The 27,073-nt window shown below is 36.6% G+C and overlaps 1 protein-coding gene across 2 annotated transcripts in view; it reads left to right on the top strand.

The window, feature by feature from the left end:
• The first annotated feature begins 2,883 nt into the window (after positions 1–2,883).
• Positions 2,884–27,073, top strand: part of LOC110460910 — a 110,178-nt gene continuing 85,988 nt past the window's right edge. For both annotated transcript variants that reach the window (XM_021514121.1, XM_021514122.1), the window contains exon 1: positions 2,884–3,545. In XM_021514121.1, coding sequence (XP_021369796.1) covers positions 3,245–3,545 — 301 coding nt within the window. In that variant the 5' untranslated portion in view covers positions 2,884–3,244. The remainder of the gene's footprint in view (positions 3,546–27,073) is intronic.

Raw genomic sequence — 27,073 nt, 5'->3', positions numbered from 1 at the left:
ATCAGTGTTATTGATGACAATATCACCAAACGATTGAACTCAACTTTTCGCAACATATTGACGCCCTTTCCCGTAAAACAATACACAGAACCAATTCGTTTGGACAGCAGTGTTTTAAGTTATAAAAAGAATATAGTTTTGACTCAAACAGAAGAAAATACGAAATAATGTGCATATTGTAAATCTTGTATTGTGTTGTCTTTCAAACGTGTTTTTTAGTGAAGAAGAATGTCTAATATATCCTTCGTTAGCACGAGTACTACTTGTAATACTCTGCTACCTTCACTGAAATATCTGTTTTATTGTCCGTCAATCACGTGACAAGTTTCAAATAGCACATATTTTCCTACCCAAAAGATACTGTCCATTCACCTTGCCGTTTGGGATTGAAAGAAGACTAAGCAACTATTTGTCGAAAATAGTTGAGAAAAGGTCAATAAGTGAGGTAACAAATACAAATTTTGGTACAGTCGACATTGGAGAGATTTTGTAAGGTTACATATTAAACTTTACGATGGAGGACACTCTAGGGAATTTTGATGCATATGTTAATTTTGTCGTTAAATATAGCATGTTGTGCTTTAATATCAGTGTACCAGCTGAGGTCATTGCGGTATCATATAACACTGAAGTTGATAGATTGGACAGTTAAATTATTGAAACAAACATTCACATCATGGCTTTCTATTAGCTGAAGTCGTCCCTATATAGATAGTTAGAGAGGTACTGTTAGGGAGCACGTTCTCCACATGTCACCTTTTCTCTCTGTTGAGCTTTTATAGACACGCCTTCTATTGTTAAATCATAGGAATTTTCTCAAGATGGTATATTACCTTGGTTTCAATTAATGATTTAACACTATGATATATAATAAAGGCTTGGTGCTGCATTGGATTTATCATTTAAAAATGCTTAAAACGTTTGCATTTAAATCAACAGTAAGCTATGAGTTTCCAAATAAAATTACTTTCAAATCTAACTAAGCATTCAACGTATTTGAAATCTACACCTGAATAAACCTTTCATTTGTGAAGATCAGGCACTTAAATACTCGTGAAAGAACTCGCACCTTGGTGTCAACAGTTACAGGCTGCACCATCAAAGGGGTTTGATAAAAACCGGTCTTGTCATACTTAAGGAAACGACACTAGTGTCTGAGATTTTTTTCCGCAAATTATTAAGTCTTCAATCTGCGAACCTGAAGTAGATCACCAGGTAGGCTGAACGTCTGACATTAAAGAGGTTTCGAAAGAATTTAATAAGAAAAATAATCTTACTATTAAGAGTAAAAGGCACGAAAGAAGAGTTGGTAAGGGAGAGTATAAATTAAGGAATCCTGTAGTTCTTATTGTTTTGTTGGGTGTAACGATTGTTTTCCTCTATATTTAGACAGTAGAATATGACATTTGTAATGATTCCTGTATAATAATTAAAGCGTTTTCTTCTTTTCTTCGATTTTAAAGAGTTTCTAGACCAATTTGATCATGTAAAGCGTCAACACGGGCCCTGAAATACCTGTAATGATACGGCAGTTCTCTTTTGACTTTCTCTAACTTATCAGATTCCTACCTAGCATAACCCTAACCGTAGGTGTATTCTTAAAACTGGTAAAATTAATGTTTTATAATTCTCAAAGAGCATCACGATTCGGTAAGCGTTGAAATAGTTTATATTTTTTTCGCAATATAAATGTAAATTTAACTGAAATGATGGTCCCATCTTAAAAAATAAACGTGTAGGCGCTGGGTGATTCATCCGTATAATGCCGACCTTGGAGAAGCGTCAAACCAGCAAACAAAATACCTGTTATTGACGTCACGAGCATGTTAACTTTATGAAGTACTTTTATTAGAGCTCCCCAACACGCTCACACATATGTTTCAATGAAATCACTTTTCATTTAAGTGTGTATACGTCTCTACACATCATCTCCACAAACCAGAAATTCTAAGAAGTACACATCCTGTTTCATGAATACATTCCTCTCCATACTCCTACATACTTTGTAGGTAAAACTACGCAACAAGAAAACCCTATCTGTAATCATTGATAGGGTAAGCAGGCATATAACTGAATTTTGATAGATTTCCCGTACGTTGTTTACAAAATTATTTAACAGATAATATAGCTATAAAGACTTCTTCATCTGCGTAGGGGATATAATCTGTAAAAAGGGATTATTACCTTGAGTCATTTCTTTCATTCAGCTCTTATAAGAATGCTTTTATCAAAGAATTTCATGGAGATATTTACAGCATCAGATTTACTGCTTAGTCGGATCTGAAACTGAATGTGGCTGCCAGCGGCCATCTTTGGTCTGAGCATCGAAAGTGGTTTTTAAAAGGGATACTTTGCTTTTAATAAAACTTCTTGCAAATAGTTCTGGTTAAAATTCCGCAATCACGATGGATTTAGTGTAACACTAATTCAATAATTCAATATGGCAGCCAGTGGTCATATTGCTATTTGCTTTCCACATATACACCATGAGTAGAAAGAGCACAACGCTGTGTATACATTGTAGGAACATAATACATACGCTAACAAAATCATTTTAAACTTCATATGATCATTATTTCGACTATTTATGAAGAAAAAAAACCTTTGTCTCCATAATGTTAATATAGTCCTTTCAATACATCCCGTCACCTTATATTGATGCTTGATTTTTTTGTGTGTACCTAATCGATAGTATTGAACACTCCACACTCATTGAGATTTTAAATTATACAAGGTCGATCATTAGCTAGGTCGACATCTTCATTTTCTGTTGAGTTGCTTTCTATTGAAACGGTCAATAGAAGAATACACAAGTCTTTAAAACTCGTTTTTCTATTCGGGCATGTGTGTACCTGCAGAGCGACAGACCGTGACGTTTGGCGAGGGAGGGGGACAGCACCCGAGTAATGACACACTCCACTTGGGTTTGTCCCTGTCGATATAATAGATTATCTACAATCTGCATACAGTTTGCTTTCAGGCTTACGTCTGTAATTCAAATTTTATTTCCAATACGAGTATATATCCAACGGTTGTATGTATAACAGCCGACAAGCGACCAGTATAGAGACGGGGTAGTATATAGGTGTAGGAGTACCAGAATCAGTAGTACTGGTGTTGGCGGTGGAGTAACACTTGGTAGTTGATAGAGGTTTGAAAAAGACATTATATCATATTGACGTTGTACATGGTGATTTCGATAAAGCAAGTCGGGAGAGTCTCCCAATAGTTCAACAAAATAGTCATGATTCCAAAGGAGTTATTTGTCTTGATGGTGTTCGTCTGTGTTTGGACTACGGCAGCTGCATCGAGTACCACTATGTCTGCAACCACAGCTGGTGATGAGTCCACGACGACAGCGGCACAAGCCACATCGAGTACCACTAGGTCTGCAACCCCAGCTGGTAATGATGCCACTACGACAGCGGCACAAGGTCCAACGAGTACTACTAGGTCTGCAACCACAGCTGGTAATGATGCCACTACGACAGCGGCACAAGGTCCAACGATTCCCTCTAGGCCCTCTAACGACAGCGGGGAACCATGTAAGTATACAAAAAGTCACGAAATCACACAGAGAAGGGGAAAATTAGGGTACGGGAATATTTTGGGAGACCTTCCAAAATACGTTTACGCTCTTTAATGTATATATTCCGTGATTATACCTTTAGAACGTTTATAAATGTCAATGTTTATTGAGAGACGCATGGAACTTCCCAGTGGGTATACACGAAGGGATGGTGAGTTTGATTCGAGTAGGGATGGAGGCTCGTACAGCCTCGCATCAATTTTCTTACGTACCTACGCTGTTTGTCGGAATATTTCTGTTTAAGGTATGTTTATTTCTGCACGAAATACACAAAAATACATTGAAAGTATCTATTATTTATTTATTTGGCTTTTGTTATTTATTTTTCAAATTTATCATGTCAGATTTCAATCGATATTAATGGGGAGCTCTTTAGCACAAATAGTGTAAACGGTATTCAATTTGATTTTAATGACTATTATCATTCCAAATACTTAGGCATGTGTTGCCGCTTTAAAACTTGTTGTTCCACAAACTAGCAGACCCGATAATTAATCACTACCGTATATGGAATCATATTCGTTTAAAGTTACAATTCCATGGCTATGTTTATATTTTTTCAAAAAAAATGTTATCACATTTAAGAAAAGAAATGTTGTCTAATGAGTAAAGATATCATATGACAATGAATGCGAGTAGAATTTTGTTTAGTAATGTATATATGACGGGGTAACACTGTCTAGTTACATAAATCACTAGTTCCGAAGTGGTTGTTGATATTTTTATATATTTCTTTTATTTATTTCTTTTTTTATTCTAAAACATAACTTTAAATCAAAATTATAATGATGAGGAATTGATGTATATGGGAATGGAGATTATCCAGTTGACTAGTAAAATAATCGATGAGGAAAGAGTCCGACAACTTACAAATCATCGACATGTATAAATGATCGGGTTGGTGTTTTCATTAGATTTTCCTCCAAAACATTTGCCAGCTGATAAATACTCATGCAGTCAATCGTGACTACCAGTGACCATATTTTATAACCTGCCTCCGGATTCTTGAACGTGTGGTACACAGCACACAAGGTTAGTGGTCGCCCGATCATTACCTTCGAATAAAGGATAAAAAGAGAATCTATGTAGCTTAGTGTTGAATGGAACAATTGGTTCTAAACGACAAATTCAGGCAAGTGTGGTGTTATTCTATAACTTGTTCAACGAAATAACACACCCGATAATTTACCACTGTCATATATACAGGGAATCATATTCGCTTCAAGTGAAACTTCCATGTCTATTTCAAAAGAAAGGTCGTCAAATTTAAGAGAACCGTACTCTACCGAGAAAAAATATTAAATGACCATGAATGTGAGGTGAATTTTGTTCGGGGATTTACTACACTGTAGGTAAGGTTGTATAGGAGTGGTTTGTATAGAAATATAAATGACGAGGTAACACTATCTTTTGATAAATATCACTGGTTCTCAGCCGTGGTATCTGATTGCATGTATGTCACAAAAAATAAGCTCGCATTTTGTTGTTTTCTAGTTGAAAATCAGGATTTCATGATAGGAGGAAGGGGTGTACATACATGATATAGTGAAGACACGAACACTAAGGGAGCCCGAGTCAAACGAAATATTGATCTGATTCTTCATTGCAACACTTGGGGCCTCTAAGGAATCGGAACACAAATCGGATCAGTACCAAAATCGGATCATTATTTGCAAATATATTTTTAATCAATAAATGTGTCAACAGTTCAGTTATTACATGAAGAATAAATAGCCATGCATCACTTTATGTTGTCTACATATGGTTAGTTTTCAAGTTCAAATAGCAATAGAAGTTTCATTTAGCTTTTTGTTTACATTGCTTGAAAAACTGGCGCGGATGAATACTGTGCATTCTGTTTATGACAAAATTTGTCATCATACACATTCCAAATGTCATCATAAAATGTTAAAATGCTGATAACAAATATATTTTTTCAAAGCGTAAGGTATAACAAACTTCCGTATATCTTTTATTTTCTCTCTAACTGATTTCTTTACCTGAATTCATTCTGGCACGGTTACATGTAACATGAAATCCTAGATTATGAACAAATTATCTGTTGTAGCAGGAAGTTGTATATTTGTAACGCCATAGTAGGGTGTGATAACATTGTCCCTTTCACCATATTTACGTTTTGGAATACTTAAGAAAGGAATTATCATTCTGTTGACCTTAAGTACGTGTAATGTTTGGTTTGGTTTGTTTGTGCTTAACGTCCTATTAACAGCTATGGTCATTTAAAGACGCGCCAGGTTTTAGTGGTTGAGAAAGCCGGAGTTCCCGGAGAAAACCACCGACCTACGGCCAGAACCTGACATGAACCGCGACCCAGTGGTGGAGGGCTAGTGGTAGCAGAATGTCAGACGCGTTAACCACTTGGCCCCCGCGGCCCCGCACGTGTAATGAGGCCTTTTTTAAATGGTCCTATGGTGCAATAACGCATTGTCTTTGTTTGGCTTCCTGCATCGACAAACAAAACTTTTAAAAAGCTTCCTTCCTACGCATTTCTAGTGACTATTTTCGGTGGTGTATCCCTAGTTAGATATTGTTACTCAGTTGTCAGAAATGTTTGGCCGCGTGAGCATCATGCGGCTGCGTCCAGGTTATGACATTTCAGACATTGCTTAGCTCACTCACCCCTAAAGTCACAGATAGAACCTACCAAATCATGTACTTGGCAAGACCAGCTTAGATATTAGGGGTGAATGAGTTAAAGTGGCCCTTGAGTGGCCCCGTCATTGATTTTTGGTAGATATTAGTTATTATAACGAGTGCAGTAATAAATAGGAAAAATACTCCATCTTTTAACTGTAAAAATAGCAGTCACTATTAGCAACACTCCGCGTAAGGAATCCTCTTGGTTTGTCACTTAGCCGTAAGCAGTAATCGTAGTATGATGAACAAAATACATATATATAGAAACATATGTTTCGGGATTTAGCTACACTGTATCAGTGTTCCTGTCGGTATGAACACAATTTTTGTTGAATACTCATTTTATGAATCTTGTTAATACTCGCAACAGAATTTATACAGGTTTCACCGCAGATAATGTGATGAAGTCGGAGTTTTTATGGGCCATTTAACTTACCTTTGTCCTTTTAGTCAACTTTGACCGGCCAAGGAATGACAATAACACTGTTTTATGGCGTCAACTCATTGTGTATTACTGTGATGTCATGATTCTTGGTCTATAACAGGTAGCACGTGTAAAATGTCCGGTAAAATGAACGTTTTGGCATGAAAGTATCTGTTTCTGCGATGTCAAATTAAAGTCAAGCAGTGCACCTGTGTGTAAATATTTATGGATAAAAATCATTACAGATAGTTCAATTATATAATTGAAGATGGGTTCATTTCAATTGAAATAAAAACACTTTTTTGTATTCACCCTTCATTATTATCAATAGGTACATTCGTGTTGAGACTACAAATGAATGTGTCCTATTTATATTTCACCGCAATTAATTTGAAAGGGTATTAATGAAATTAACCTTTCTTCCATTTTTAAAGATACGTGCAGTTATTTTATCGTGTTAATTTGGCGTTCTGAAATTGAAGTGTCCCTAACTCTTTTAAGGCATAATGTTGATAGGGTGGCTTTAAAAAACTAAAAAAAATTATTAACTCGGCTCGGATACACCTGTAATTAGTCAGCAGTCGTGGTGGAACGTTTATCTCGTCTGGTTATACCTGTCCGACCTTGGCCGACGTCTAGGTACACTTGACACCGATTTCTCACGCGAGTCGCCAGTCCCTCTAATTGATTAAAAGGCAACTTGTTTGATCTTGATGTAATCCTATATTGAGCCTTCTACCTTTGACAGACGTTGAGAACATCCTTTCCATTTACAACGACAGTGGTCCCTCGAGTCGTAGGGATAACAATGCTCACTAACTTGTAAGTTATATCACAACCATGTATACATGTATCAGCATAGTTAATTAACTTACAAGCATGCTATCTAAATCTTTTGTTTTAATTATTAAAATGCAGACGGCTTTTCGTGGGAGTTCCCACCATTCGTATCATAGACAGACTATTATTCCTCAGGTCGTTCTATGGCACAATGGTTGTATACCTTTCCTTTAATAAGGAACATTCATCACTAGGCGTTTTCGTTTTAACCTCGCCAAAAGAGAACAATTAAAACGTTGACATCTCTGAGGAAATCATATAAAGTATTGATTATTATAGCATGTAAGACTTTTAAATGGGTAACATTATTATAACGATGAAACATACTTTCCGTATACCATTATACAAAGACAGAAACTGAATGACTTGTCACCAACGATAAGTCGAATAAATACAATCTGCTCAACAAGTTTTCTCGTCGCTCTTTACTATTGTATAAGTCTTTGTCGTCCTTGACAAGTTAGCATTCCTCGTAAATTATCATCATTACCATCCCTGATAAATTATCAGCCCTGTTAAGTTATCTTCCTTCTAAATTATCATTTCTGATAAATAGTCATTTCTTCTAAATTATCTTTTCTGATAAATCATCATTCTGATCAATCATGTCTGATAAATAGTCATTCCTGATCCATGGTCACCTCGGATTTACATTCGTTCCTGGTCAATTGTAAACCCTGACGAATTATCTCATCAACGTATCAGTCTACATGATTATACTTCATGAAACTTCGAAATCCAACAGTTCCACGTGCTCTAGATATCAAATATTTACTCTGCAACTATAGAGTTTCTCATGGGGTCGGTACTTAACACTTAGTTATTTCATTGGTTTAAGCCATCCAAACATTACCAAGACTAATAGACAGTAGAACCTATGCATGGAAGATTATTAAAGAGCTACCATGAGCTCGAAGCCAGTCAATTTTACCGTATCGCTGTCTACCATTCACTTTGATTTTAAACCAAATCATTAATAAGATAAGAGATATGCAGGATTCCGTATCAGTTGCCAATCCAGAAGGTGGCGCGAATAGGGACTTTGATTCTGACATGTCAAATCCAAGGAGAAGATATGCATAATGCAATTGCAAACGTAATCTTTGCATTTCGAAGATAGCGTCTGTCATATCATGAAGTTGTGCTTGTTACTACGTCACGATTGAAACAAAGGGAACTTACCGCCAATCACTGATCCAATTTGGTTATTTAACATGTCACAAGGACCTGACAATATGTCACAGTAAGCTATGTTTGGAGCTAAACTGACGAGTTGATGGTTAGTTAGACGTTTTAGGGGTTGAACTCGATTTTCGGTTAAACCTCCCAATGGTATTGGGAGGAACACCCCTGATATCGAAGAATCGACCCCACTTCACTTCCTTGCATCAAAAATCCCATTTCTAGGGGGAGTGCCAACAAGGTTTGGTACCGTAAGAACGAGGAATATCCACGTAAAATATATTCTCCTTCCGCAGACATGACCTCCACTCCCTCAAAAGAAGCCACGTCATTTCGCAGAGTTTTTCGCAGTCATACCGTGATTTATTGCACATTTTAAAGATTTTGAAATTTATACCATATTTTAGCTTATTTGGTTTATTTTGGTTGGCATTTTGGTTGGACATATGAAATTGTAGTTATTCGACTGGTGATCGATATTTTACGGGTTAATTATGACACAGACTTGCTTGCTAATATCACATACAGTATATGTATATACAGATTCCCTTGCACGCGTGTTGTATGTGTAATTGATCAAACAGATTCCCTTGCACGCGTGTTGTATGTGTTGTTGATCAAACAGAATCCCTTGCACGCGTGTTGTTTGTGTTATTGATCAACAGATTCCCTTGCACGCGTGTTGTTTGTGTTATTGACCAAACAGATTCCCTTGCACGCGTGTTGATGGAAATATTTGACACCTGAAATGTTCTAAGTCAGATGTCATTCAAATGCACAGAGTGAGCTATAAAACTATTAGTTTGGCCGAAAGATTTGTCAGGATCACGTTTCATTGTATTAACATGCTAATGCTTCGTCTGTCCCATTAATGAGAATGTGGCGCCTCCATTACGTCAACAGTGAATTGCTTTATTATGGTGTACAGTGACTCTCAGAAAATATCAACCACTTAACAATGTTTTTCCCAAAATAAAAACCGGATGATTTATCCATGTTTTATACCAGAACGATAAATGTCTTGCACCAGTTTAAAATGTGGGAAAGGATCAGCTCCTGCTCGTGTACCCCAAAGACGTGGTGTGTTTTAAATGGTTACTCCGAGTACCCGAATACCCATCACTACAAGGAGTTGTCATCAGTTATAGTATACCCTCTTGACGGGTACCGAGAGCAAATGTAACGGGATACATGTGTGTGTTCATAAGCTATTATACTTTGATGTGATTTACAAACACTCCCCATTATTGTCTCTGGAATCACACTTAGATTCACTTAGAGGTGTTGCCATAATGAATAACCACCTAACACTGTTCACTGTAGGTAAAGTTACCTAACACTGTTCACTGTAGGTAAAGTTACCTAACACTGTTGACTGTAGGTAAAGTTACCTAACACTGTTCACTGCTGGTAAAGTTAGCTTTTCGGTCTGAATCGGGTGTTCACCCTGGATAGCCATAATGACGGCACCATCAATGTCAATTGAGTAATAGGACACTCCAATCCCTCCTTATATTCAATCAATCATATCTTTAATCTTTGAGAGGGTCCTAATTGAATACGACAACAGAAATACCTTAAACTTAATCAGCAGTTAGACTGCATGCAATCATATCGTTTTCCTTTTTATTTCAAACAAATCTGTGTTGTAATACTATCGCCGAGGCACGATCCCTTATACGTCATTCCAGCACCAAACACTCGACCATGATAAAGACTTCTATATAGTTTTCATATTGTTTAATATAGGTCACATGGTTGTCATCAGTTGTGAGAGTCGCGGTAAGGAGCAGTGTGACGAGTGTATATTTCCACATTATACTAACGAGATGATAGGTATCCGAGGTGTCAACTTATCAACAGTAATTTATCATCATAAAGTCTACCTACTAACCGCCCTGTATCCTATGTCCACATTTAGTCGCCGTAGCTACCATCACAACCTGGTTAGCCTTACATCAAAAGGAACATTTTACTCTACAGGTTTTTAATATATTAATGGAACTTCTTGTTATATGTTAATGAGGATAGTAATTTTACACAATCATTTACATGAAGTACTAATATTTATCTCACTTTGGCAATTGTGATCACGTTCTTGCCTAGTTATCGAAATGTGTGCCATGTTATCTTATCGACTAGTTTAGTCTGTATCTGGTAATACATTATTTTATAATCAGTTATAACTATGTCAATGTATCAATGATATGAATTGACTAAGAACATATTGAAATTATATATCAAATGAAGACCTTGTTGACACTCCAAACACTTATCTGTAATTTGTGAGGAACAAAAAATATTCTAGGAAATTGCAGGTTATAATGGAAGCTGACAATACTTGCCTATCCGCGACATTGTCTGTACAACCGTCAACACCCATAACAGATATGTTCATATTCAAAGAATATTAATATAGAGTGCTTTTTGATAAATGTAAAATACATTTTTATTGCCTTTAAAAATTCCTCCATTTTTGTAATTTGTCATAACGAGTTTGCGTTTAATCGAGTGTTTTGGCAGCCGTCTTTTGTATGTAAGTATATGACGTACAGTCACGATTAGAAATCGTCTGCGCTGTACGGTATTTAGTGATCAAATATCATGCAAATCTGATGCTTTGTCTGTTGCATAAACATTAAATATGCACATCGTAGCACATACAACAAATGTAAGAGGGTCGTCCCATAAATTATTCTGAATGTATATGGATTGCTTTTACTATAAATCATCCTATTTTATTTGCATAAACTTTGTGAAAAATCTGTCAGACAAATTGGACGCATTGATCCAGAAATATACTGTGATGTTAACTCTCAAAGCAACAGAGAATAGTACGTAACTACTGAGGAAAGGAAATTAAATGGTCCTTTAATTGCAATCATCACGTCGTTTCTAATATTTAGCTGTATGGTAATCACTATTGTGATGCTGAATGTTAACACGTCATAGACGGAGAGAACAAATCTTTCTCTGAAACTACTTGTTAGCACTCTTGATGTAAATTAGAGTTTGGTTCACATACTGTAACTAAACAGTTAAGGGAGGGAGAGGTAAGCAACTAGCTATTTTAGGAAACAACTAGTAAGCATCTTTATAAGAGTATCCCCAAATATTTTTTACTACCATAGAATTCAGTAGTTCCGTGTATTTCTCATTTAGAGAAATATCTGGTTTTAAAGCAAACAAACATCTGGTAAATGTGTCAAAAATCTAGATGCCTGTGGTTTAGTGGATATTTTTACAAGAATTTTTAAAAACTGCCAATTCAGGGGCCATTTTGAAAATGTGTATTTCTTACGTTTCACGAAGGGACAAAATAACACATTTGTTTACATTATATTGATTACTTAAATCGTCATTGTATTGCCATTTTCAATTGTCGAATGTTTATTTTTGCCGTACAACTTTATAACGATCAATATGATGATAAAAATGATGTGCAACAAATTCTGTCATCAAAATATGTGGCTGTTTTAGAAAGATAAACACATATTCTTTTGATCCATTAAATATTAAAAAAAAAAAATAAAAAAAAAAAAATATCAGAACTTTTATATCAAGCGTTAAAAATTCTTCCATAAATAAGGGGCATGGGTAACTGTAACTGCTTTTCCGAGATAAAAAGTAAGCTTGAGACATTTTATTTCCAGAATTTAAAAGAAATGCTATTTTTATCAATTCTGCAAACATTCATACATATCTGATAATCACTTAAATGGTCAAAACCAAAAACATCACATAAAATCACAAATTATATTAAATTGGTATCATTATCTGCAACTCAGATATAGAAGACGATCGCGAATATCGTTTTATTTTGATATGCAGAAATTATCCTATTCTGAGAGTAAAATACATAAAACCATATTACTGGCGAAATCCTTCCATGTATAAACTTGTACAGTTACTAAGTGTTGACAATATCAGCGATCTTCGTAAACTTTTTTTTTTTTTTTTGTATTTTTTTTATATTTTTTTCCAAATTTATAACAATACAAATATATCATACATAAACATTATTCCTCTCACACATTACAATTAATTCATTAGATATTCATTTATAATAAAAACCTGCATATTTCCAGGTATAATTAATAATTAATTATGTTTATGTATAATTAAATTCCATCTAAATTGTGTCCGTTATATAAAAGCATTGTTTAGACGTGATAGAAAAGAGGTTAGAGCAGGTCCTAGAGGTATAGAAGGGAAAGTAAGACTAAGAGAGAGAAAGAAAAAAAAAGAAGAAAGAAAAAAAGAAAAAAAAATGATGGNATTTCAATAAAAATAATTCACTTTTATTAACAGCAATATATCTCTGAGTAAAATATGTGTCCTTGATAACGTTCTTAAGTGCAGCTACTGACAATGACATTTGTAAACATCTCGATTTATAAATATATTGTTTTATAAGTAAAATTATGGTATTATCTACCCTACTACTGTTACTATTTTGATTAAATAAACCGAAAATGAAGGTTTCCTTGTTAAAACCAAATGGGATTAACAATGCATCAAGAAGGAATTCAAATTTTTGTAAAAAGTCTTGTACTTTCTCACATTCCCATAGTGTGTGAATTATTGTCTCTATTTCAGTCTTACATTGAAAACAAAGAGCACTATCGGTAGGAGCTGCTTTAACTAGATCTTCGTAAACTTGCTAGATATATATTTGAGGCTAATAAGGCCCAAGTGACGTAAAACATACATATCGATATAATTTATATAAGTGCCCATGTATGTATTATTGCCATTCAGAATATGTTTGTATCATTACGGATTATGTACCTTACATGTTGTTGTTGTTGTCGTTGATGATGATGAGGAGGAGGAGGAGAAGGAGGAGGAGAGGAGGAGGATGTGAGAGCGTTAATGATTGTTGAATGCACAATAATGATGCGGAAGTGATAATGATTGTTGAATGCACTATACATATATGTATGTATAATTTGTAATTTATTGTAAATTATAGTTATCCAATAAGTTGTCAAACTTAAGGAATAAAAGTTGAATTGAATTGATAGATCTTAGCAGAAAAAATCCTTTTACGCAATTTCTACTATGCCATTAACTCCTTTTTCTAGAATTGCATATGAGAAAAACAGTTTAATATACATTTTGTTAAACTTCTCAGAGAAGTACGTCCGTAAGTGACGTTTATCCTCATTAAGAGAAATACCGGTATTTGATTCTCGTTAAGAAAAATTAATATCAGTGGATTCAGATAGAATAATATTTGATTCTCATTAAGAGAGTAGCTGGCTATACGTGTACCCTGTAAACAGATAACAAGATACACAACAAAAGGTTGGGTTTTGTCTGCACAAGTTTCAGTTTCTAAACCACTGTATACTAATATTGACAAGTTTAAGTTATTGAAAATCTGAACTCGACCAACATGTGCCTTGTCGCTGTATTCTCTTTTGTTAGGCAGCCATTTTACGTTTAGGTTAGCAAATATTGACCTATATATGGCCGTTAACATAAATACAAGAGTATTTGTAAAAGACGGCGTGCATTCATCAACACTGGCCAGTGTACACATTTGTTTTGTTGTCAGACTTGTCTCAGTATTGCACTTCAGTGAGAGCGTCTGGCAACATTTAAGGCATTGGTTTAGTGAGGTCAATAGTTAAAGTTCACAAAGGAAGAAACACTTAATAGGAGTTTATAAACGATTTGTTTATGTCTTGACTTACTGGGATCGAATACAACATATACCGTTGATGATTAGCGTGATAGATATATCGAACTGACACACAATATCACAAGTTTCAGTCTCGGGCAAATATATCAATTGGTACAATACCGAATAATACCACTTGGTACATTTTAATGTAAAGAGTACCACTGCATAACTTATAACCCAAAAAGGTTTGGAGGTCTGATAGTGTGCACATGGCACACGTTGACGAATGCACAAACCCTCTCCATTTTTAGAATAAATATTTGAATAAGATGTGCTTATTATCTTGACTTAATTTCATTTTATATGGGGTTTATGAAACGAATGATATACAACCGAATTCAATCCATCAGATCTCCAGGGATTTAACGTCGCCATCGTAAAGTCATGCCTTTCTTCTCCAGTACGACGTCTCAGTGACATGACGTCATGAACGGGTAATAATTAAGGAATGTCATTTTTTTCAGATTATGAGCATCATTGATACTCCATGGGTTTAGCTCACTCATGCTTTAGCTCTCTGCACTCTGGAATATATCATGGCAAAAATGAAGGCACATGGCTAGCTTTTTTATTTGTTTCTGATTGCAAATATCTGACCAATCACTAGGCTGATACCTGTCCTTTGAAGATTACAGAGAAGCAACACCCGATTTCAAAGCCGGTCATTTTTACCGTTACGTTGCTGAGGAATTCTTATTGTGTACACAAAAGATTCAAATTAGTTTTCTTGTATCAACAAGGTGGCGCACACTGGTCTTCGATTTTGCCATGACAGGGATGCGGAGAGCGGGGTGTTCTCGTTTCCCCCACTTTTTATAAAACAAAGGAAAGTGTTGATTTAGGAAGACAATAGCAAACCAATTATAGTCTGTTTCATACTTACCCCACTGGTAACTTACCTGTGTGAAAGTTACCTGTGTGACTTGTAGCTCTGTTGTATAGGTTGGGTATAGCGTAGTGAGTATAACCTCTGGAGTATCGAAGTTATGAGGTGACCACTCCATTTCAGCACGTGTAAATTGAATAAATGGCGAAGGAAAACTATTTCTTATATTTACTGTATTTTTTTTCTTTTTCTGTGAATAGTTCAAAACTATTTAATGTATCAGTCTGGTCAGCGAACACATAAAAGTAACAGCCTGAAATTTGCATAAGCCTAGGTTAACTCCGCCCACCACTGCTGTTGCTAACGTCACCCATAAGCCTAGGTTAACTCCGACCACCACTGCTGTTGCTAACATCACACATAAGCCTAGGTTAACTCCGCCCACCACTGCTGTTGCTAACGTCACACAATTGTGTCTCGTCCGTGGAAAATTTGCAAAGCTTCGCCCACACGTATTGCTGGCGTTATGGAAACTTGTCACATTCTATGGTCAGGTTACGAGATAATGATTTCAGTTTGCGGGAACACTGTTGAACGAGTGGCTGTATATATTACATGAGGTAAAGCACTATAATATGGGTGTATTCACTGCATAACACGGTAGGCATGCGGTACGACGATCGTCACAGTGAATACTCAACACAAATATATAGTGTATATATGTAACGGAACTAGACTCGGTCGACGACCAGGTGGCTCAATTGGTAAAGTGCGGAGGGTCCCGGATTCGAACCCCGGTCTGACCGTGCATTTTCCTCTCCTGTCACATATTCTTAACGACAAGTGCTCATATGATAGACTTTGAAGGTTCAAGGTTCGGTGAACCCTGTATTGAATTCAAGAAAGGAGAAACTTTTAAAATCCAAAACAGCAATATGAGCCCTATAGGTTCTATGCATCACACAGGCTTTACTAGTTTACCTGTAAACACTTTCACGTTTTTTACGCTTCAATCACACTTCACCTCAGAAAACACTTCATTGTCGGGTATTTGTATGTTTTAGTGGAATGTACTCAGGACATAGTATAGGGATGTTTAACGATATCACGACAAGGTTATCCAGGTTCTAAATCAATATTTGATAACAGGGTGGATCTGGTAGTCGGCTCTTGATCCACTTTCTTAAGGGTATACAGTATATGTAATTCCTTGTAAACAGCCGTCCATTCAATTCCTACCCAATTTGATTAAGAGGGTGGTATTTTTTTCATCACAATAATATCGAGTAGGGGGGGGGGGGGGGGGGCTACATTTCCTTTCAAACTCTATTTCATTGAAAGTGTCGCTAAGAATGATTTTCTGTATTATCTGAATTTGGCCTTTTGTTGGCGCGCGCGGTGGTTGCTCTATTGATACCGTAGGATTACGTCATAAATGTGTCCTCATTTGGATTTTCATTAAACAAGGTAATAAATCTACGCAGAAAATGTTTGCATTAACACAAAACAAAGTCTGGCTATGCTAAAAAGAAAAAAATACAGTGTTGTGTCTTGTGCTATTGCCAGTCGTTGACGTCTAGTGGAAGCCAATGATATTCTAGCCCTACTCATTACACTGGTTTCAGAAGTTCAACGTCTTTAATTCTTCTACATATAGGCAGTATCTGGTTATCAGTATAGATACAACTCACTTGACGAAACTGTACATGTTTAGGACATTGCTCCGACACTCGACGCCTCAGACAGATTAAAGTTTCCTTCTGACCCTGTCCGTCTGCATCTTCAGCGCATTTTGTTATTTTAACCCAAAATGAATACACTATTTTTAAATAAGTATATCCGAATATCGGGTTGGCCATCCCATAACATCTTTGTTTTGTTTATTGACTTATTCTAATACTACGTCTTTTCGATTAATCAATATTTCTTTATTTTCCTTGTGTAGCGTGGCCAAGTAATGTAAAGGGTATAGGAATGAAAAAACCATTATGATTATTTTGCCTTTCACTTGGTGTTATTTCGCTATTTTCGCTATTTCCGTTATTCCGTTTTACCGTTTACTTCATCGATCTAAACAAAACATCTTTCTATTAGACGTTTATTCAGTGCAAGGAAGTAAGTAAATGAGATAATATACACACAACTTATTCTACTCTGACTAGTGTAATAATTGCATTGAAAAGACATTGTTAAAAACAAAACGCATTGGGATAAAGCTCAGTTAGCTCAAAGCCGCAGTTACGCTGATATTGTAGTCGAGAAAAATAAAACCTTTCTCGATATCGAAGTGGTTGATTTCCTGTTACATGTATTATATACACTACGAAGCAGAGATGTGTCATTGTTTACTTATCCTGGCAGGGACATGTCAAAGTCCTCAAGTTGTAGTTAGTATTGCCTGCTAAACGTTCAGCATGTAAAGTCAACGCAATGACATGGTAACGCGTGGTCACTATAATATGACTGATGAGTGGAATACTGTTCTGGGTGACTGAGTGGCATACTGTTCTGGGTGACTGAGTAGAATACTGTTCTGGGTGACTGAGTGGAAACTGTTCTGGGTGACTGAGTGGAATACTGTTCTGGGTGACTGAGTGGAATACTGTTCTGGGTGACTGGGTGGAATACTGTTCTGGGTGACTGAGTGGCTTACTGTTCTAGGTGACTTATTGGAATGCTGTTCTGGGTGACTGAGTGGAATACTGCTCTGGGTGACTTATTGGAGTGCTGTTCTGGGTGACTGAGTGGAATACTGTTCTGGGTGACTGAGTGGAATACTGTTCTAGGTGACTGAGTGGAATACTGTTCTAGGTGACTGAGCGGAATACTGTTCTGGGTGACTGAATGGAATACTGTTCTGGGTGACTGAGTGGAATACTGTTCTAGGTGAGAGCGGAATACTGTTCTGGGTGACACTGAATGGAATACTGCTCTGGGTGACTGAGTTGAATACTGTTCTGGGTGACTGAGTGGAATACTGTTCTAGGTGACTGAGCGGAATACTGTTCTGGGTGACTGAATAGAATACTGCTCTGGGCGACTGAATGGAATACTGCTCTGGGTGACTGAGTTGAATACTGTTCTGGGTGACTGAGTGGAATACTGTTCTTGGTGACTGAATGGAATACTGCTCTGGATGACTGAGTGGAATACTGTTCTGGGTGACTGAATAGAATACTGCTCTGGGTGACTGAATGGAATACTGCTCTGGGTGACTGAGTGGAATACTGTTCTGGGTGACTGGATGGAATACTGTTCTGGGTGACTGAATGGAATACAGTTCTGGGTGACTGAATGGAATACTGTTCTGGGTGACTGAATGGAATACAGTTCTGGGTGACTGAATGGAATACTGTTCTGGGTGACTGAGTGGAATACTGCTCTGGGTGACTGAGTGGAATACTGATCTGGGTGACTGAGTGGAATACTGCTTTGTGTGACTGAATGGAATACTGTTCTGGGTGACTGAATGGAATACTGTTCTGGGTGACTGAATGGAATACTGATCTGGGTGACTGAGTGGAATACTGCTCTGGGTGACTGAGTTGAATACTGTTCTGGGTGACTGAATGGAATACTGATCTGGGTAACTGAGTGGAATACTGCTCTGGGTGACTGAGTGGAATACTGATCTGGGTGACTGAGTTGAATACTGTTCTGGGTGACTGAGTGGAATACTGCTCTGGGTGACTGAATGGAATACTGCTCTGGGTGAGTGAGTGGAATACTGTTCTGGGTGACTGAATGGAATACTGCTCTGGGTGACTGAGTGGAATACTGTTCTGGGGGACTGAGTGGAATACTGTTCTTGGTGACTGAGTGGCATACTGTTCTGGGTGACTGAATGGAATACTGATCTGGGTAACTGAGTGGAATACTGCTCTGGGTGACTGAGTGGAATACTGTTCTGGGTGACTGGATGGAATACTGTTCTGGGTGACTGAATGGAATACAGTTCTGGGTGACTGAATGGAATACTGTTCTGGGTGACTGAATGGAATACAGTTCTGGGTGACTGAATGGAATACTGTTCTGGGTGACTGAGTGGAATACTGTTCTAGGTGACTGAGTGGAATACTGCTCTGGGTGACTGAATGGAATACTGATCTGGGTGACTGAGTGGAATACTGCTTTGTGTGACTGAATGGAATACTGTTTTGGGTGACTGGGTGGAATACTGCTCTGGGTGACTGAATGGAATACTGCTATGGGTGCCTTCGGCATGGTATTTCAGTGAGGTAGCACGTTCCAAGGAGGCAACCTGTTAATATGAAATGTAACCCTATAAACCAAACTTACTCTGGAGATATGGTATGATGTGCTGGGTTAGTGTAGATCCAATGCCGACTTCTAGAGTACTGAATTGTGTACCTCGCTGCAATATCATGCCAACGGTCTCGGCATAGTATTCACCCGGTCACATTATACTAATATTGCCTCGCTTCCTGCGCTAGGGCAGCGCTCAACATTAAGGTCAAAAGTAAGGTATTGCCAAGAAAGGCATCAGAAAACGAAAAATGTAGGAAGAAATGAGAAAAAGTATAAAGATCTGAAATGATGCAATGGATGCAGTAGATTAAATTCGGTCGACTTTGTGTTCTCGAGTAGAAGGCGGAAAACCGTGCAGTTGCGAAAAGCATGTATATTTGTATACAACTTACAATCCCAACTTACAATCCCGTCAATAGAAAATTAATGCAACGTTGGAACACCATTATTTATTGATATGAAAGGTATAATTGCTGCTAGATTATCCGTATCCTTCTTCGGGTAATTATAAAGTAACTCTTCTGACGAGAGATATGTAGGAAAGATGTTTGTGTATTGCAGGTGTCAGTGAATACTGACTTTTTATAGCTGTTATAGAGATGTTTGAATACATACATACATACATATATCGTGACTTTTCTGTCTTTGATTTCAAATCAATGAAAATCACGTAACCAATTTGAAAATAATTCGTAAACAACTTAAATGATATTGTATGGTCTACTGTCAATAGATCTGCTTAAATCACTTTGAAAATAATTCGTAAACAACTTAAATGATACAAGTAAGTTGATATTGTATGGTCTACTTTCAATAGATCTGTTTAAAGACATGTCATTATCGACTTGCGCACGAAATCGACATTAAAAGTCAGATTATGGGAATTATCAGAGACAGGCATCAGTAAAAAGATTTGACGGGCTGTTAACTTTTAACATCTCATCAGATTAAATCCATCAATTTTAGACATATTGAGTGATCATAAATATGAAACAGCTATCATAGATTTACGTATGTATACTGATTTCTTTTCCCTTTTTTCGTGGGTTTTTATTTTTTAGAGTCTTGAATACTCTTCCATACAATTTCAAAAGCCAATTTTAATCATTTCACAAATAAAAAAAAATGTACTGAAATTGAATAAGGATAGAATGTTATATATCTACGTTTAGTATATCTCCAAGTTTCACGATTATCGTAATGTCGACCGCTGGCGGATTTTATAAACATGGTTTCCTACAAGTTTGTCGTGAAGACTTGCATGGTCGCCATTATGTTCACATAGCTAGACATGCTATTTCTTTAGTGATATCAAGGTCGATACTTTTGATCTATGAAATATTTTGTCCTAGTTTTATCAAATTTTGTCCTAGTTTTATCCTATTTTGTCTTAGTGTTATCATATTTTGTCCTAGTTTTATCATATAATCATATTTTGTCCTATTTTTATCATATTATCATATTTGTCTTAGCTATATATTTTGTCCTAGTTTTATCATATTATCATATTTTGTCCTAGTTTTATCATATTTTGTCTTAGTTTTATCATATTATCATATTTTGTCCTAGTTTTATCATATTTTGTCCTAGTTTTATCATATTATCATATTTGACTTAGTTTTATATATTTTGTCCTAGTTGTATCATATTTTGTCCTAGTTTTATCATATTTTGTCCTAGTTTTATCATATTTTGTCCTAGTTTTATCATATTTTGTAATAGTGTTATCATATTTTGTCCTAGTTTTATCATATTTTGTCCTAGTTTTATCATATTATCATATTTTGTCCTAGTTTTATCATATTTTGTCCTAGTTTTATCATATTTTGTCCTAGTTTTATCATATTTTGTAATAGTGTTATCATATTTTGTCCTAGTTTTATCATATTATCATATTTTGTCTTAGCTATATATTTTGACCTAGTTTTATCATATTATCATATTTTGTCCTAGTTTTATCATATTTTGTCCTAGTTTTATCATATTATCATAATTGGCGTAATTTAATATATTTTGTCCTAGTTTTATCATATTTTGTCCTAGTTTTATCATATTTTGCTTTGGTGTTATCATATTTTGTCGTAGTTTTATCATATAGTGTCTTAGTGTTATCATATTTTGTCCCAGTTTTATCATATTATCATATTTTGTCTTAGTTTTATATATTTTGTCCTAGTTTTATCATATTTTGTCCTAGTTTTATCATATTATCATATTTTGTCTTAGTTTTAAATATTTTGTCATGGTGTTATCATAGTTTGTCCTAGTTTCATTAAGTTATCATATTTGGCTTAGCTTTGTATATTTTATCCTAGTTTTATCATATTTTGTCCTAGTTTGATCATATTTTGTCTAAGCTATATATTTTGTCCTAATTCTATCATATTATCATATTTTGTCCTAGTTTTATCATATTTTGTCCTAGTTTTATCATATTATCGTATTTTGTCCTAATTTTATCATATTATTATATTTTGTCCTAGTTTTATCCTTATTTGTCCTAGTTTATCATATTTTGTCCTACTTTATCATATTTTGTCCTAGTTTATCGTATTTTGTCCTAGTTTTATTATATTTTGTCCTAGTTTTATCAATTTTATTTCGAATTACGGTTTGAATGGCACTTTGTTATTTTCTTGTTTTGTTTTGTTTTTATTTTTGTTTCCGCAATATCTTAAAAAGGTGTAAACTACATATGGAAAACTTTGCTCATTCAGACAATTTTTTACTTTCATTTTTTTCCAGCTTTCCGATATTGAACAAAACAGGACTCCGTCTTTTCTATTAACAGAACGTTGGGGTACCAGTTTTTGCCAGTATTGCTGATATCTACCACGGTTGTGAGATTTAAACGTTGTTTTCATGTGCACATGTAGAAAAGACAAAACTGTCAATAGTAATTATTTCGGGCACACATTTCCTTTTAGATTAAGATCTTGAGAACGTTTTAAACCGACATTTGTCTGTTGTTGTTATGCAACAAACTCCATCACCATATACATGTTAAAATTCGTCTTATTACCATTGTGTTCGTGGTTAGTGTGGGACTTAATCCGCCGATGCTTGTGATAACTTTCAATAATCAAAGCTTTATGTTGATTTAAGTTTTTTAACAAGTTTGAAACGGCATTGCTCTTCTGATGTACTGCAAGCATAACTAGGCTGTGTAGGTGTGTGGGGCTATAGGTGGTGTTTGTATACATGTATCAGGGGTCTGTTAATTACAGTTGCGTGTCATACTGCAGGGAGGGGCTCAACTTACATCAGAGAAACATCAACTTTGAGAGCGCATTATATAGTGTCATTACTTTTCTTGAAATCAAATAAAGGGAAAACCCGTGTTATTTTATTAGTTTTGTAAAGGTGTAAATTTCATATCAGTTACATCTCTACTGAGGGATGACTTTGTAATAATTGCGAAATATTCGTCTAAACTCATCTGTTACTTTAAAGTAATAAAGCACAGGTAAAACACGTTTACTCAAATAACCATGGGGATGTGGTCAATAACGACAGGTAAATGAGACTTTGCATAGTTTGTGTTCGGTATGGACAGCAGTGGGTGGTCGGTATGGAGAGCAGTGGGTGGTTGGCATGGACAGCAGTGGGTGGTTGGTATGGAATCTATATAGTGATTGATCCTGCTTCTTTAATTAGAATGTACTTAATTCGTCAAAAACTCGTCAACACACAGGTGTTAATGTATTCAATCGGTAATGAATACCTGGTTTTCACCCTGAACACCTTCAATGTATCTGGGCTATCTCCAACATCCGATCATTCACGCTCCATAGAATTTAGCCAATACGTTTTGAAAAATAAATAGGTTCTCGGTGGTCGCGGTGAATCTGACTTTTAAACTTTGGTGTGTTAAGGTGAACTCTGTCGTCGTGACAAATAGTGTCTGAAAAAGTGTCAGTTAGATTTACATAATTGTAATCTCCAATGTATGGTGCTTGTGTGGACAAGCCGACTGGGTACGGGACATCATCACATGGGGTGTACGAACTGTAAGGGTAGGGATCTGTGTCATGCCCCTGTGTTCCTGCTACCCAATACATTACTTGGCCATGCCTAAGTTTCACAAACGTTCCTTAACTTCAGGGAATTGCTTAACTTAGGAGTGCATTAATTGCAGATTATTCCATACTCCAATAGACTAATGCTATCGTATGGAAGGACGTCTGTACCGCTGTACTCTGGGTTGTCGTATATACAGCAACATCCGTTAGGCCGCCTGTACGCTGTACTCTGGGTTGTCGGATATACAGCAACATCCGTTAGGACGCCTGCACCGCTGTACTCTGGGTTGTCGTATATACCGCAACATCCGTTAGGACGCCTGTACGCTGTACTCTGGGTTGTCGGATATACAGCAACATCCGTTAGGACGCCTGCACCGCTGTACTCTGGGTTGTCGTATATCCAGCAACATCCGTTAGGACGCCTGTACGCTGGACTCTGGGTTGTCGTATATACCGCAACATCCGTTAGGACGCCTGTACGCTGGACTCTGGGTTGTCGTATATACCGCAACATCCGTTAGGACGCCTGTACGCTGTACTCTGGGTTGTCGTATATACAGCACCATCCGTTAGGACGCCTGTACCGCTGTACTCTGGGTTGTCGTATATACAGCAACTTCCGTTAAAGTTTGTTTTGATATAACTCTTAGCACATTTGCGACACGACACTCCGTGGACCATAAAGCTCAGTCGGTTCTATCGACAGTATAACTATGTGAGGTCTAGCGTTCGAATCCCTGTCAAGCTTCGCTGAATATTTAAACTCAAAATACTTTTGTTGGTTATATTGTGTTTATTTAACTTTTGTTATTTTTTCATAAAAATCCCGTAAAGTATGGGTTTTTTTCAGAAACAATTGATCAAAGCTATAATCATGCCGGAAAAACAGCTACCAGTGCGTACATGTAGATACAGATTTCGCCAGTTGTACAGGGAATTAATTTAGATTAAAGAATGTTATTTTCATTTCAAAATATCTTATTAAATCAATCCGATTTAAAAGGAATTGAGCAACAGGAAAAGCTTATACAAGCTGATGAAAGACATGTCACGTATCTTAGACCGATTGGTTCAATTTCCTTGATTTGTCGGCAGTGCCAAATACGGCACAGGAAATTCTTTGATTTGTCGGCAGTGCCAAATATGGCACAGAAAATTCTTTGATTTTTCGGCAGTGCCAAATACGGCACGGAAAACTCTTCGATTTGTCGGCAGTACCAAATATGGTACCGGAAACTCTTTGATTTGTCGGCAGTACCACATGTGGCACGGGAAACTCTTGTATTTGTCGGCAGTACAAATATGTGACGGGATTTTTTTTGTATTGGTCGGCAGTACAACATGTTGTACTGGAACTTTTTAAAGTTTTCCTCAGTCGAATCGATAGGAAACAGCTTGTATTTTATCAGGGTGACATACGTATGATCATGCATAAATACCATTACGAATGAGAGAAAAATACCCATACATTTATGATACGACGTTAACCCCAGTTTTCGTTTTTGGACAGGTTCCATACCTTTCTATACATTTAGTGCATTAGTAACATTTTTCTCCTTGGCGATAATGTGTATGTGAAACGAAATTATCTCGTATCTTAGCTAAAAAGGATCTCTTTTTACGGGCCTAATAGCTTGGTAAAAATGCCAACATTTTCTGTCAACTAATGTCAAAATATTCTGACGAATGTATAAATCATTCTTGTTCATTCTTGTAAATTGTAAAAGTACGCCTACATTTTGGCCTGACCTATTTCCTTTCAACACGTTGGAATTTGGTGAATAGCGATAGCCCCGGAGGACTCCGGTAACCTCAATGAGTGCACAGTGATAGAACGGTATATCAGATCTGGTGAAAGGATCTATAACGCCCGATGTTAAACCTTTCTTTACTAGTGACATCACAGGTAAATAAAGAACATGTAAAGTCTGTGGGCAAACCTGTTTATAAAAGACGAAAGGAGAAACTGGCACGGATACTGGACAAGTGAATTTTCATGCATTTTACCTATATCAAAAACAAAGTACACTGTACTAAAGCCAGACGCGACTCCAATGGGGCTTAGGTAGTTATGTACCCGCAGGCTTTGTATAGGTAAAGATTGCAGTTTAGATTGTTTAACAGCTGATCGCTATGCAGGCCTGATAGTAGATACTATCTATATCACTGAAGAACGTTTATTATTACCGCACCGGTCTACCAATGGGGAAAAAATAAAGGTTTGTACTCAGCCTGCCATGTAAATCTAAAGCTAGAATAAACGTAATGTAACGTTCTCAAAGATAGAGCCGGGTAGTGTCAGGACAATCACAAGGCACACTATCGAGCATAATCAACAAGACAGTCCAGAGGGATATTGGCGTCAACCATCAAACCATCTTCATTGCATATGAGTAAGGCTTTGGGTTCTGTCCCCGGCAGAGACATACCAGAGTCTGTAAAAATGGTAGCTTCCACTCCTTCTTAACGCTCAGCAATTTAGGAGTGGGGCGACTAGTTCGCCCGTTGTCAGTATAATGTGACCGGATGGGGTGTCCTGCTGGGTGTCTTCGGCAGTATGTTTCAGTGAAGGAGCACTATAAAGTCGGCATCAGTTCCTCGCTATCACTAGGAGACTAACACGGACATATCGCAGCATCCCAAAACACACACGCAGACACTACACGCATGCATCTTGCACACAGGGGCGGCCGTCCTTAAATGACCATAGCTGTTGACAGGTCGAAACAATACTAAACCAAACCAAACCAACCATTGCATGTTTTTAATTTTGTATTACGCCTTTATATTTTTTCTTATCCGCAGGCTTGAGTCATATCAACAGTAAATGTATCTTGTGGTAGCTTTTGAGCAAATCTTCACAATCTGTGTTTGACATTGTCCTTATAAAATGTGAGGCTGTCGTTTGACCTTTGCACTCCTTTTATACTTGTACTTATTGTGTCAAAAATAGACAAATGGACTTCTTATTTCTGGCAATCACTTTCCAATACTTTCTGAGAAATAAAGACAGCAAGCTTTACCTGTCAAATTCTAAGACGGAAACTTGACAGCCATCTTGTTGTTGTTTATGTGCAACAAACCTTTACTGTCAAAATCTGAGATAACTATTTTACAGCCGTTTTGTTCTTTTCATCAGTTTTAAAACCATACATGCAAATCTAAGAACCGAAAGGAAACACTCATATGAGATTTTTTAAAGCACATCCTGAGAAATAGCTATAACAAACTTAAACTATCAAAATCCAAGTTTGGCTGTCTGGTGGCCATCTTGTTTTTCTAATTAAGGATTAAGTCTTAAAAATAACGTACAAAACTTAAGAACTAATTGAACATACCCTTGTAATTTGAGGAAGGTTTGTGATGGAAATAACGATAACAAACGTTTAACTGCCATGAACACGACGCTTTCTAGCACACGCTGTGTAGCGGATATAAAACGGTCATTGAGTCACGTTCGATCTCTCACAATTACTTACATTGCTTGCTGAAAACTGGATTTTTCATACATTAATTAAATTATATATTTATTTGACCGTTCAGGTTTGTTATCGCTATTCCTAAATAC

Source organism: Mizuhopecten yessoensis, unplaced genomic scaffold, assembly GCF_002113885.1.
Source record: "Mizuhopecten yessoensis strain PY_sf001 unplaced genomic scaffold, ASM211388v2 scaffold10521, whole genome shotgun sequence".
Taxonomy (NCBI): domain Eukaryota; kingdom Metazoa; phylum Mollusca; class Bivalvia; order Pectinida; family Pectinidae; genus Mizuhopecten; species Mizuhopecten yessoensis.
Note: the sequence above shows the minus strand (reverse complement) of the source record. Positions and strands in the feature narration are given on the sequence as shown.